Source organism: Dipodomys spectabilis, unplaced genomic scaffold (genome assembly GCF_019054845.1).
Source record: "Dipodomys spectabilis isolate Male_0828 unplaced genomic scaffold, ASM1905484v1 ptg000096l, whole genome shotgun sequence".
Lineage (NCBI taxonomy): Eukaryota > Metazoa > Chordata > Mammalia > Rodentia > Heteromyidae > Dipodomys > Dipodomys spectabilis.
The window spans coordinates 11,134,073-11,148,659 of record NW_024870773.1 but is presented as its reverse complement, the minus strand read 5'-3'; the positions used below and the strand labels follow the sequence as shown (position 1 = coordinate 11,148,659).

Below are 14,587 nucleotides of genomic sequence, written 5' to 3'. Positions count from 1 at the left end.
ATACACATGTGCTCTAGTTGTCTGTTATTCATTGAACTATTTTCAAGTGCAACAAATACAGACAGTAACAGTTTAAACACAAACAGTAAAAAAGTCTTCAGGAATTAACAGTATAGGAGGATGACTTCAACCTAGGTCCCCGAAAGAGGAGCCTGTTTTTCTAGTTCCTGAAAATGCTACACACTTTCTGGGCACATCTACCTGTTGTGGACAACTTCTAAGCAGCCCAAACTTAAGACTTGGTTTAGATTTTGTTCTAGAGATATGTACTCAGACACAAAATGACATGACTGTGTTCCGTGGCCACACTTTAGAGAAATGATAGCTTGAATTTTTATACATTAGCTCACTTATATTTTCCTTCAAAAACTTGGCTGCCTGGTTGCCAGAAGATAAGATACTGTTTGAATTGAAATGTTCTCCCAAAAGAATCCTTCCAGTGAGGAGAAATGAAGTAATCTGCCAAATATCCCAAACTCTACCCCCTTAACACAAGATTTGTTTAAACATTATTTATTGTTCGTTTACTAAGGCACATGACGTATAGAAATACTGAGGTACAAAATGCAAATTTCAGCGTAAGAGTTTTTGAAATACTCATTTTGGAAAATGAAGGCGAATGTCATCCTCCAGAACATTCAGCTTTTAGCTTGTTTTTTCTTTTGGACCAGCTCAACCAGCAACTTGTACCTAGCGATACAGTCTTCCTGTAGGAAAAAAGAGAGAGGCAAAGAAATTATTTCCATGAGTTTGTGCTTCCCACACCACCAGCCTTCTTGTGGTCTGTTGGTGGGCTTGCTGTGCCTACTACTAGCAAAAAAAAAAAAAGCCTGGTGTTCATTACCTTTGCCCAGAACACTCTGGAACTTTCTGGGCAAGTGTAGCTGGCCAGGGATAGGTCTGGTTAGACATTTTAGGTGCGCTGCAAGGTCAGCTTGAGGTAGGGGTTGAGGGGCAGTTGTCTGTGGAGCACATCAGTGTGATGATGGTGACTTTCAGCTTACTCACTGTAATGATCACTATTTCATCACACATCACTTCAGAGTGGCCAGGCAGCCACAGTGCTATTCTCATTTGGATGTGCCTCTCCCTGGGGGCTGCTGGAACCTTCCTGGATGGGCCATGGTGGCCAGGCCTTGGGAACTCTTCCTCCTGCTCTTTCTTCTGGTAACCATCACCTCCAAAGTGAGGTTTCAGAATGACTAGCCCTAGAACTCGGCTATCTGTAGCAGTCACATCTTGGTGTGTGTGTGGGGGGGGGGGGCACATTAAAGCTGACACATGATCACAGGTACTTTCTTGAATCCATCTGTTTCTGTTCAGACAGTACTAGCTCCACGGTGCTTCAAACCTCTTATCCAGGATAATTGCCTTATGCTCTAGAGCAGGTGACTTCATCAAGGGGCTCCGAGCAGGAAGAAATGGTATTAGTCTTCTCCCAGGTTTTAGCATAGCACTGTTCCAGGAGTCTCATCCAGTAAGTGCCTTTTCTGCATCCCCAAAGACCACTCACAGCATCAGTACCAGCCTTTCCTTACAGCCGCATGTGTCTAACAGCTTAGTGCAAGGAACCCGCTGTGCAAGATCCAGCACAGCACTGGGGAAGGACAGCGGTGTGCTGTGCCCTCTGTGAGCCGGAGGCTCTGAGAGGTCACTGTGGCTCTGGCAGAGGGGCTGCGGCAGCCACGCCGGAGCAGGGGACAGCAGGCAGCCCTCCTGGACCTTGTCCTAAAGGCAAGGCTTACAAGAGGACACCTGCAGGGCACAGAAATCCTGCTCATTTTTGGCTAAAAACAGAAAGGATTTCAATCCTCCAGGCAACAACCTTCCAAGGAATGCACAGTTCTGCGCCTTCGTTCTAAGCCAATGTCAGTTCATCACACATGTAAATGCTATGTCCTGACAGACAGGAGAGAAACTCAGGGCCAATGATTACTTCTGGCTAAGTGGCTGGAGAGGATGGGAGGATCTGTGCTTCCTAAGGAGATCAACTGCTAATGGTTTCTTTTTCCTCTCCAGGAATTCTCAGCCTCATCATCTTAAAAGTAGGTGACAGATAACTAGACCTGCACACTCGGGGACGCGCATGGCCACAAGCTAGATTTTTCCAACACAGAATTTCAATTAAAAAAAGAAACATGTAAATGAGCATCACTGTGCCCAGAGGCAACTGGGTGATAGTCACAGAAGGCACTGGAGATGGGGTCCTTTGATTTTCTGGTGTTTCTGAAGTCTTAGACTGAGTGCACAGCCCAGGAAAGAAGGCTCAGGGGCCATGCATGAAGAAAAACCTGGGCTGGGGTGCTCATATCCTCACCTCTGCCCATAGATCACACAGCAGAGGGGGCAAGGCTGAACCTACGGCGAGGTCCTGCAGGGCCCACCCACTCTTCCTCCTGACTGCATTGGACAAGACCCGAAGATGCTTTTTAGCAGCTACCAAGAACTATATATAGGCAGAAGTCAATTACAAACAGCAAGATTACTGAGGGTAAGGTGGGTCCTAGATGTCACTCTTGCACTGAACTTATACATAAGTTCTAGCTCAGAGCTTCTTGGCAGGCCACCTCTGCTTCCTTGTAGAATGGAAGGTTGTCCTGATAGAGCAACAGTCAACCCTACAAGCCTTTTTGGCTATCCCCTTGTTAGGGAGCCAGAGAGCTTTGTGATCTAATGGGACATCTCTCCCTGGCATGCAGCCCACCGCTTCCCCAGCTACTGCCTTTCAGAGTGAGGATGATGATGCTCACCAGCCCCAGGCTCCCCTCAGACTGCCTCCGCCTCAGATGCGTTCTCCACAGAGGTGGACAGGTTGAAGTATCGTGGAAATTTATATAACTAAACCTAGAAGTGTTTATCGCCTTCCCATCTACTAAGTAACAGATGTCCGTGCTAAGGAGCAAAAAGGGGTAGAAATGAATCATGTGGATAGTTGGGTAGGAGGACAAAGGTGGAGAGCGGTTCAGGTGGCTGTGGCCATACCAGTAGGACTCTACTGGAGCTCTTGGGTGTCACTCCTCCCTCACTTCACCCACCTTACTCTTAGAGGGGACACATTTGGCTATTTTGTCCCAGCGGTCAATGGCTCCCTTTGGGTACTGCTGTAATGCCAACTCCAGGAGTTTCTGTTGATTCTGAGTCCACGCCTCCTCTGCAGCATGAGTTCTCTCTTTTTTCTGGCTCTCTTCATCACTGGATTCATTTTGTTCTGACATATCAAAGTCCTTCTGCCTCTTTCCCCTGAACTTCTCCTCTGGCTCCACCTTTGTTACCACTTCAACTAGCCTCACTGGCTTCCTCCTCCGAGGCCGGACTTCAGGGGCCGCTCCCTCCTGTTCGTTGGCCTCCTGCTCCTCCTCCTCCATTGCCCCCTCTGCATCTTCTCTCTGAGTGATTATGTCATCTGGCAAGGCCGTGGCCATCTTGATGGATTTGGAATTCAGGACTGTTGACTTGAGTTCAGAGAGTCTGACCATTCCTAAGAAAGAGGTCATAACACACAGGAAAGGGCAAGGTCAGCTCAGGGACGATGACAACAGGGGCTACCCACGTACACATCAGGCAGTGTGCTAGCCAGCTATTTTGCAGATGTTATTGACCTTACTTTACCCATTATTCTAGAAAAACAGGTATCATTACCCTAATTTCACAGATGAGGAAAATAAGTCTTAGAGAGAAGCAGAGGTGGAACTGGGACTCACTTCTTCTTCTTCTTCTTTTTTTTTTTTGTCAGTTGGGGCTTGAACTCTGGACCTGAGCACTGTCCCTCAGCTCTATCAGCCTAAGGTGAGCACCACTTCAGCCACAGTGCTACTTCCAGTTTTCTGGTGTTTTATTGGAGATAAAGAGTGTCATGACCTTTCCTGTCTGGGCTGGCTTTGAACTGCAATCCTCAGATCTCAGCCTCCTGAGCAGCTAGGCTTACATGCATGAGCTGGGACTCCTTCTTTTGACTCTGAGTCTTTGCCTTTTCATTGCTTTAAGGAATAATGGGTACATGCAGCCAGGTTGTAACCACAGAACACAGAGATTTCTTTGAGAAGTGATGACTTAGCACTTATTAGGTAAGGGTATCTTTTTTTGGGGTGTGTGTGTGCTGCTTAGCTTTTTTGTTCATGGCCGGTGCTCCAGCACCTGAGCCATACCTTTACTTCTAGCTTTTTGCTAGTTAACTGGGGATAGGAGTCTCATCAATTTGTCTGTCGAGGATAGCTTTGAACCACAATTCTCAGATCTCAGTCTCCAGAGTAGCCAGACATTCAGTCATGAGCCACCAGCTTATGCCAGCCTGATTTTCAATAGTCAATAGTCCTCAGACTTGAAGATAACTCACAAAGACCCATCCAACCAGTGATATACTGTTGGCTGTGCTAATAGATGTCAGCAATTACTTTGCAATCCAAGTTATAGAGCTTTTCATAAAAATCTTTCCTAAGCCAATCATGTGTTTTTGCTAAGTAAACAGCAAGTATATTTTTAACAAATGAATTCACTGTTTTCAGAATTTACAGGTTAAAGTCCACTTTCAACTTTTCTAATGTGTAGAAACACTTCAATAAACTACTTTCTGGTCTCTATTTCCAAAATAGTCTCTCTATAGCAGAAGTATCTTTCAAAACCACTATTTTCCCATTCATTGTTAAAAAGTCATCTTTCTTTGCAGAAACATTTTTAATTAAATTTTATTGTAAAGGTGATGTACACAGTTACATAAGTAAGGTAATGAGTACATTTCTTTTTGAACAGTGTTACTCTCTTCCTCATTTTCTCCCACTTTCTTCCCTGACCCTCACCACCCCTCCCCCCACAAGTTGTAAAATTCATTTCCAACGTAGTGTCTCACCATTTTGCAGAAATACTTGGTTGCTTAATTTTTTTTAAAGTATTGGCCTGGGAATGTGGCTTAGAGTTAGAGTGCTTGCCTAGCATGCATAAAGCCCTGGGTTCGATTCCTCAATATCACATAAACAGAAAAGCCAGAAGTGGTGCTGTGGCTCAAGTGGGAGAGTGCTAGCCGTGAGCAAAAGAAGGTCAGGGCAGTGCCCAGGCCCTGAGTTCAAGCTCCAGGACTGGCCAATAAATAAATAAACAAACAAAAAAGTACTTACTTAAAATTACTTTAAAGCTGCTTGGTGCCAGTGGTGCATGCCTGTAATCCTAGCTAACTTAGGAGGCTCAGATCAGAGAATCATAGTTCAAAGCCAGACTGGGGAGAGAAGTCCAAGAAATTCTTATGCCCAATTAACCACCAGAAAGTTGGAAATGGAACTGTGGCTCTACGGTGACATAGTACCAGCATTAAATGAAAAAACTAAGGGACAGCACCCAGGCCCTGAGTTCAAGCCCTAGTACCAGCATGAGCATGCACACATGTGTGCCCCCCCCCCCCCACAGAGTTACTTTAATGCCTGTGTCACAAAAGATAGTCCTGTGGTTATGAAAGAGTGTCCCTGTAATTCTACAGCAATCTGTAACCCCACAAAACCTGATATTTTGCAGCAATATGCTGAAAATGAAAGGATCAGTGACAAGGCTGCAACATCAGGATTTCCCACTTTTCCTCAGGAAATCTCAGTGACACACATAACACACAGAGTGGGGGTTTAACACTGTATATTAAATATCCCTTTTCCTTCTCTTCCCTGCTTTCCCTCCCCTCTTCTCCCTTCCCTTTCATTCCTTCATAAAAATTAAACTCAGAGCTGGGTGCCAATGGCTCACACTTACAAGTTTACTACTCAGGAGGCTGAGATCTGAGGATCACCGGTCAAAGTCAGCCCAGGGAGGCAAGTCTATGAGACTTAATCTCCTCTAAGACTACCAAAAGAGCCAGAGTGGAGCTGTGGCAAAAGCAGCTCAGGGATAGTGCTCAGGCTCTGATCTCAAAGCCCAAGATCAGCACAAAAAAAACAACAACTGAACTCAGTAGAAATCCTAACATAGTCTTTTGATCATTTTCCTCACCCCTCTTTGGAGACTATTATTCACGACAATAAAACAAATGGGGGCTGAGGGCCTATAGCTCAAGTGGTAGGGCACCTGCAAAACTGAGCTTAAACCACAGCAATACCAAAAAGGAACCCCTAGCTACTCAGAAGACTGAGTCAGGGAGGTAAAGGCCAACCTGTGCAAGGAAGTGAGACCTTGTCTTTAGAAAAACAAAATCACCTCCCCCTCCAGAATATGGAGTGTGTATATTATGGACTATTATGTAGTCATTAAGTGTGTGTGTGTATGTATTGGGCCTTGAACTCAGGGCCTCACACTCTGGCTTGGTGTTTTTGCTTGTGGCTGGTGCTATCACTTCAGTTATGCTTCTAGTCCATGCTTCAAGTCTTATGGCTCTGTCTGCCTTGGCTGGCACTGAACTGAGATTTTCAGATCTTGGCCTCCTGAGAAGCTACAATTACAGGCATGAGCCACGAGTTGCAAGGCTTAAGGCCAAATACTTTTATTTAAATATGTTCCTATCTGTAGCAGACGATCACTTCCACCTCATGGACTATTAACTAGCTTTATTTCTCTCAACTTTCTACTTCAAAGTATTTACAATCTTAGGGCACAGCTTCAGAATTTCCAATATTTTGGAAAGAGCAGTTTTATGGCTTCGATGGATGAAAGCACTTCTTGGAGAATTTTAATATGCTTAACAGATACTTAATTCCAAAATCATTTGAATCTTTAAAGGCTATTTGAAAATAAAGTAAAACAGAGTGAAGTGAACTGGTGACCAAGAGCTAGTAGTATTTAGAGAGCTGAAGGGTATTTGGATGTGGCCAGACGATGATACTAGTTCTGCATTTTCCTCTGTGAATCACTGACTCCATTTATTCTCTGCTCCATGCTGCTTCTGGGGTCACCATCTGGCAGTGAAGGCCACTTCCAGCCACAGGTGACATTTCAGATTCCTACATATTTCCTATTGTCTTCATACCACTTTTTGGCCCCTGTGACAAATGCTCTAGGAAGATCCAGTTACTTGCTCTAGCCTTCAATGCCTATCAACATTTCTCGAGAAAATCGTGCAGCGTGACTTATCTTACTTATTATACCATTGCCTCTTTGTCCAAACCACTTTGTTGGCAGAAAAGGAATCTGGAAACACTCTCTCCCAATGCTTGAATCCTTTCCAGGGACAACTTTGGAGATCTCTGAGTTGCTAATTAACCCCTGGCTTGTCTGCATTACTCTCTCAGACCTGTTTTTGGTTAGGTTGGAGAACTTAAATTATTGATTTTGAGTATAGCATCTCACAAAATGAGTTAATCTTGGAGGAAATGGATTTGGGGTAACATACATTCTCAGGAGAGCTGTTTATTCTGAAGGGTAGTGCTGGACATAGGGAATGGTGGTAGACAGGGAGATGATATGAGAACTTGTACATGTGATTTGTGTGATGTACAGACTAGCTTTCTCCTGCATTCCCTTCTCCACAAATAGCAAAGAACAGGCTTACATAATTCTTTAATCACACTAAATGAATGATCTTAGCACAAGCTGTATGTGCAGGGTCAAATTGGCTTGTTGGTACCTGTAACTCAATTCTTTTGTGTTAGGATCAGTAGCGTTCACTGGGCAAAAGTATTACATTTGTATTTAAACAAATGATTATGAAAATGATTATGAGAAGCCATACTGGATTATTGGGCTAACTTACCTGGGGAGCAGGTAACTGAATCCTTTAGTTGCTTGACTTTGGTTGTTACCTGTTTCAAAACATAAAGAGCAAAATCCTTACTTCCCACATACCTTGTATGTCAAGTGACCTGTATCATGTAAGGTATATGTGAATGAACAGGGCTCATTAAGTCATAAGTCTAGAAATCCATTTATTGACCAACAAGAAAAAAGCCAGGGAGATTAAATGGCTTGTTCCAGAATGCCCACCTATTCACCAACAGACTTGAAGTAAGAACTCAGATCACCTCACTATTAGTCCAGCAACAGTGCTATTATATCAGGCTGTCTCTTAAAATATTCTAGGAACCGGTGGATTATGCCTGCAACCCTAGCTCCTCAGGAGGCTAAGATCTGAGAATTGCAGCTTATGGCCAGCCTGGGCAGACTCTTATAGTTCTAATTAACCATCAAAAAACCAGATGTAGAATTGTGACTAAAGTGGTAAAACACCAGCCTTGAACAAAAGAAGCTCAAGGATGATGTTCGGGACCTGAGTTCAGGCCCCACAACTAGCACACAAAGAATAAAAATGAAAATAAAAATGCTGGGGCTGGGAAGGTGGCTCAGTGGTAGAGTGCTTGTCTTGCATGCCTGAGGCCCTGGGTTCGATTCCTCAGCACCACATAAGCAAAAAGAAAAAAGCCGGAAGTAGCACTGTGGCTCTGGTGGTAGAGTGCTAGCCTTGAGCTGAAGAGCTGAGGGACAGCGCCCAGGCCCAGAGTTCAGGCCCCACGACCGGACCCCCCCCCCCCAGAAAAAAAGAAAAAAAAAAGAAAAGAAAAATGCTAATATCAAAATCACTATATAAATGGGTAATTTTAAAAAAGAATATCTAGAAATTGAATATCTAACTTTGGTGGAAAATACTATGCCAGTGAATATACTGATCACTAGGGAAAGTGACATTTTTCCTAAGGATTTTGTAATATAACATTCTTCACTTTCAGGTAAGAAACCTTAAGAGCTTAGAAGAGTGATACTAAAAGAAGAAATTTTTAGCCAGGTGCTTATGACTCATGCTTGTAATCTTAGCTACTCAGGAGGCTGAGCTCTGAGGATTGCTCTTCAAAGCCAGTCTGGGCATGAAAGTCCATAAGAGTCTTATCTCCTGAAAGCTGGAAGTGGAGCTCTGGTTCAAAGTAGTAGAGTGCTAGCCTTGAGCACAAAAGCTCAGGGACAGCACCCAGACCCTGAGTTCAAGTTCAATGACTGACCAAAGGAAAAAAAAAATCTTTTGGACCAAGGGAGAAGCACAACAAATTTACATGTGTGGAGTCACAGAAATAAAGGATGTTCTTCAATAATAATATCCTTGTTCTTTATTTGATCTTTCCTTTTTTCAAAATAAATGGCAGCATATTGTTCTCCTTACTGTGTAACTTGCTTTAAAAAAAATTTAAAGATGTCTTGGAGATTTACCTACATATACATTACCTTTTAAAAGCAGATTTTTCTTTATAGACATGTAACAAGTTCCAAAATTATAGGTATTTATTATTCCAGAATGTTTCCTTGTGCCCTAAATAATGGTCTCCTTTGTCAGGGACAACTACTGTTCTGATTTCTACTATATATCTGAAAATGTACTGAGATCAAGTTTAATTAAAAATTTAATGTCAACCGGGCAATGGTGGCTCATGCCTATAATCCTAGCTACTCAGGAGACTGAGATCTGAGGATTGAGGTTCAAAGCCAGCCCAGGCAGGAGAGTCTGTGAGACTATTATCTCCAATTAACCACTATAAAGTCAGAAGTCAGAAGTGGAACTGATGCTCAAATGGTAGAGGACTATCTATGAGCACAAAAATTTAGGAACAACATCCAGGCCCTGAGTCCAAACCCCAGGCCTGACACCAATCCCCCTCCCCCCAAAAACAACAACTCCCCCCCAAAACATAAACAAATCAATTGCCCCAGTACATCTATCAAATAAGATCAAATAAGACATTCTTTCTTTACTTATGGAGTGTTAATGTTATTAGTTATATTTCATTCATTTTCTATACTTTTAAATACCTTTCCCATTAATATGTGTATGTATATATATCACACACACACATACACACACATACACATTTGTATTTCTGGTGATACTAGGGTTTGAACTTGGGGCCTTGAGTTGCTTACGCGCGTCTCTACCACTTGAGCCATGCCCACAGCTAGAGTAAAATGTCAGAAAGTGTGACTGTTAGTTTCAAGTTTGCCAGATCTGGTATTCTATCTTAGCCTTACTTTTTATTAGCTGGGAAACCTTGAGCAATTTTCTACCTTTTCTTTGTTGTGCATTACTTTCTAAAATATTGACTCCTAGGGCTGTTTAACTTTAAAATAAGTTCTTATCATGATAAGAGATATTTAGGACTGGTAGATATTTAAGACTCAGTAAATATTACCTATTTCTTTTTCCTTTTTCTTTCTTTTTTTTTTTTGTCGGTTGTGGGGCTTGATCTCTGGGCTTGAGCTGTCCCTGTGCTCTTCAGCTCAAAGGGAATACTCTACTACTTGAGCCACAGAGCCACTTCTGGTTTTCTGGTGATTTATTGGAAATAAGAGTCTCATGGATGTGGGCTGGGAAGGTGGCTCAGTGGTAGAGCACTTGCCTTGCATGCATGAGGCCCTGGGTTCGATTCCTCAGCACCACATAAACAGAAAAATAAAAAGCCGGAAGTGGCGCTGTCGCTCAAGTGGTAGAGCGCTAGCCTTGAGGTGAAGAGCTGAGGAACAGTGCCCAGGCCCAGAGTTCAGGCCCACGACGGACCCAAAAAAACAAACAAACAAACCAAGAGTCTCATGGACTTTCCTGCCCAGGCTGGCTTTGAACCGAGATCCTCAGATCTCAGCCTGTTGAGTAGCTAGGATTACAGGCGTGAGCCACTGGTGCCTGGCTAATATTGCCTATTATGATCAAAATAAGACATTTCTTTTCTACTCACATAAAGGACAGACTTAGAGAAAATACTTGAAGCTGCTTAGAAGCTCTGGAATTTAATTCCAGACCTCTTTCTAGTCAGATGGCACTGCTTCTCATTAGAAACATACTCAAATAATCCAGCAGAAGTTTCCTTGACTTCCAAAATTTCCAACTCAAAATTTGATTATAGTACAATATTCCTTTCTTTTAACCCAAATCAAAGAAGAAAATGATCTTCCTTCCTCTTATTACATGGATCCTCACAAAACTAACTTCTATCAATATCCTTATTCTAGCTTCATGTTCTTTCTATTCATCACATAATATCCCAGACCTTAAAACATGGCTCAAGTGGGCTCTCCTCTAAATTTTCCTAGATTTTATCTTTTTGATTCCTCTTAGATGTCATGAGAGTACCCTTAGTTTTCCCTCTTTTTCTCTAAATGTTCCTTCACTGGTCCCTCCTATATACTCTTGCCTCTTCCACATTTATTCCCTGAGATCTCATCCTATGTATCAATACCTTAGATATTATTACATTAGCCTATATCAACTGTACAAAATAGAGGAAATTACTAACTTGTGTCTTTAGCTCTGCCCTTTCCCTTGGAATGCCAGTCTCACAGAGATTCAATTCTGAAAAGGGATTCCTATGTGGAATAACCATACTGTAGCAGGCAGAGCGAATAAGTTGTGCCTGTATGTACATGTACATATTTCTCATCAGCAACATTAGATAGCTATATAATCCTCATTCCCATTTAAGAAAATGTGAGTCTCAAAGAGTGTAATGTCCAAGTTAAAAGGCTTGTGAGAAGATGAATCTAGGAAGTAGGGAGCTAAGGTCATCTCTCAATCACCTTTTAAAACCAATCTCTTGTTTTATAAAGACATGTCAAGTTTCCTTTCTTCTCTACTAAATGTCTTCCCTTTCGGTCTTGAAATCTCTTTATCACTAAACCATTTTTAAATACCCACCTCCTTTGAGATAAGGTCTCCCTAATAGTACGGCCTTAACCTTGTAATTCTCTTGCTACAGCACCCAGAGTATGAAGATGACAGGTATCTGACACCAAGCTCAGCTCCCTTCCCCCTACACACCTTTTTAAAGAGTACTACCATTCTAGCCTAAAGCACAACAACTAATAGTCAATGATGGATTATTCCCTCTCTTCCCAAATGAGTTGCCAAGTTCTTCACAGAATCAACCCCACCTCTTCCCTCCTCTCCGACCCCATCACCCATATTACCTTCCTCACTCTCACCTGATTTTTCAGATACAGCCTTCCAGTGGGTTCTCAAATTAGTTTGTACAAAATATCATCCCCCCAAACAGAGTTCTGGTCAAATACCTGATGGCTGACTACTGACTATATAATATTTAATTCTTAACTTGACATAAAAGGAAAAAAACAATCTTATTTTATTCTTTTTCCTGTATGCATCTTTTAGTTCCACAGAATTAAACAACTAAACTCATAGATATAGCAACTCCACCATAGTTTTGCCTATAATTAGCATTCCTTTCTCCATCCATGTCTATTTTGCCCATAGCCAGACCATTCTTCAAGGTACTCTCAAATGTGCCAAGAAAGCCGGTGCTGGTGGCTCACACCTATAATCCTAGCTACTAAGGAGGCTGAGATCTGAGGATCGTGGTTCAAAGCCAGGCAGGAACGTCTGTGAAACTCATCTCCAATAAACCAGCAGAAAACTGGAAACCCTCCTCCCCCCCACAAAAAAAGGTGCCAAGAAACTTGAACTTTTTTTATTTTTTTGTTGGTCGTGGGGCTTGAACTCTGGGCCTGGGCTCTGTCCTTAAGCTCTTTAGCTCAAGGCAAGCGTCACTTGAGATACTATGCCACTTCCGGTTTTCTGAGTGGTTTATTGTAGATAAGAGTCTCTTGAACTTTCCTGCTTGGGCTGGCTTTGAACCTTGATCCTCAGATCTCAGCCTCCTGAGTAGCTAGGATTACAGGTGTGAGCCACCAGCACCCCACTTTGAACACTTTTTTGATTTTTACTAACTCTCATCATAACTGTTAAATGGTATGTTAGAGAAATAGCTATTAGCTTTAGTTCAATTACTCCAGCTCATCATTCATGTTTTCCTAGCTGATCTATCTAGGTTTTATTCATTTTTTTGAAGTGAGATACTGAAATTTTAAATCATTGTTAATATCTTCTTTTATATGAAAGGTTAATACATTAAATGTTTTGTTTTCTTAAACAAAATGGATTCCTAATCTGATTCCTCTGCAATAAACAAAGTCCAGTGACATGGAGAAGAATACTTTAGTGTTCATACAAGAAACACTTCAGTGTCATATGAGAAAAATTATGTGCCTTAAAACCCCAAACTTTTTTTTTTTTTGGTCCGGTCGTGGGGCCTGAACTCTGGGCCTAGGCGCTGTCCCTCAGCTCTTTAGCTCAAGGCTAGCGCTCTACCACTTGAGCCACAGTGCCACTTCTGGTTTTTTTCTTTTTGCTTATGGGGTGTTGAGGAATCGAACTCAGGGCCTCAGGCATGCAAGGCAAGCGCTCTACCACTGAGCCACTTTCCCAGCCTGATCCCAAACTTTTTAAGTATAATGTATCTCATAGCAATGCCTAATATTTAAATTATCAAACACTAGGTTTCTTTATTAAAATGGGGAGAAGAAAAGGAAAACTCTGCATTTATCGCATATAATGTACAGCAGAACTCCAAGCAGGCTAATGCAGAGACTCTCTAGTTAACCAAGGAGTTTAATATGATGGACAGAAAAAGTCCCACAACTTCAAAATATTACTCTGCCTCTCTCCTTCAAACAGAAAATCAGGTTGCTTGTAAGGTATACACCAATCATTCATATTCTTGAAACAACTTGGAGACTTTAAATACTACTGTGTATGTGTCTCTGTTAACATTCGATAGTTATTTACTAGTATCAATGTAAGTTTTATATGACAGTAGGTAGGGACTCATCTAGCAAGAACAAAGCATTTTGTTCCTTTTCTTTGAAGGTAAGGAAGGGAGAAGAATGGAAGTCAGGCTCGAACTCAAGACAATTATGACCACAGAAAGCTGGTTAAGTGTTCAGCAAGGGTGAAGATGAAAAACCAAAAGGACATTCTTGTTCTTTTCACAATTTTGGGTAAGGCTAGTCTGTTCTAAGAGTAACAGACTATATTTGCCAAAATAGAAAGTATTTTCAGTTCATGGCTACATTACAAAGCTTCTTTTTGACTGAATAATCCACTTCTAATTTTGAAACAACCATCATAATAATATATATGTACCCCGTGCTCACTATTTCCATGCTCACTGTGGCTATCTAAAATCAAACTCAATTTTATGATCTTCCCTTCTCTCCTCACTGGCATAGCGGGCTGCTTATCTAACTAACATACCTCTTACCTCACACAAGGGCACTAGTAATTATAGAAGTCTGTTTAAATCTAGCCACCTGTCTTTTGTCTTGCTGCCTTACTTGGGCCTTTTCTGAACAAGCAGAAAATCTCCAATCAGTCTGTTATCACAACCAGAATGCAGGAGATTAGTGACCATGGAGAGCAGCAGAATCAGTTTACATCCTTTCAGGCAAGAGAATAGTATTACTTCACAAGCAAGAAATCTGAGGATCCCTGACCTTAATTTAGAAAATCTGCAGTTAATAATAATATTCAAGTTGGTTTTACATGCCAGATAGTTTTGTTTCCTCTGTTGTTACAATCAGAGTGTCCTTTGTGGTTCCTAAAATTATTTGCCAAAAGGTATGTATTAATATTTAAAATATTTAACCCATAGTAGGTCATAAGTATAGGTAGACTGAGTTAAAATACAATTTATACTGAAAAAAATTTAAATATAACATGGCTTGAATTTACCCCAAATAGAAATTAGCAATAAAACTTGGCTAATTATAACAAGGAATATACTTAATTCCTTTCCTAATTGAGAAATAATACATATTTTTCACTATTCTGTCAACCTGAAGAACCATATAGATCCCA

General features: G+C 41.7%; 1 protein-coding gene across 1 annotated transcript in view; it reads right to left on the bottom strand.

The window, feature by feature from the left end:
• Positions 1–496: 496 nt before the first annotated feature.
• Positions 497–14,587, bottom strand: part of Dnajc1 (DnaJ heat shock protein family (Hsp40) member C1) — a 154,514-nt gene continuing 140,423 nt past the window's right edge. Inside the window, exons 10-12 of the mRNA XM_042686323.1 lie at positions 7,658–7,706; positions 3,036–3,478; positions 497–707 (exon numbers count right to left, since the gene is read on the bottom strand). Of these exons, the coding sequence (XP_042542257.1) occupies positions 639–707; positions 3,036–3,478; positions 7,658–7,706 (561 nt within the window). The 3' untranslated portion in view covers positions 497–638. The remainder of the gene's footprint in view (positions 708–3,035; positions 3,479–7,657; positions 7,707–14,587) is intronic.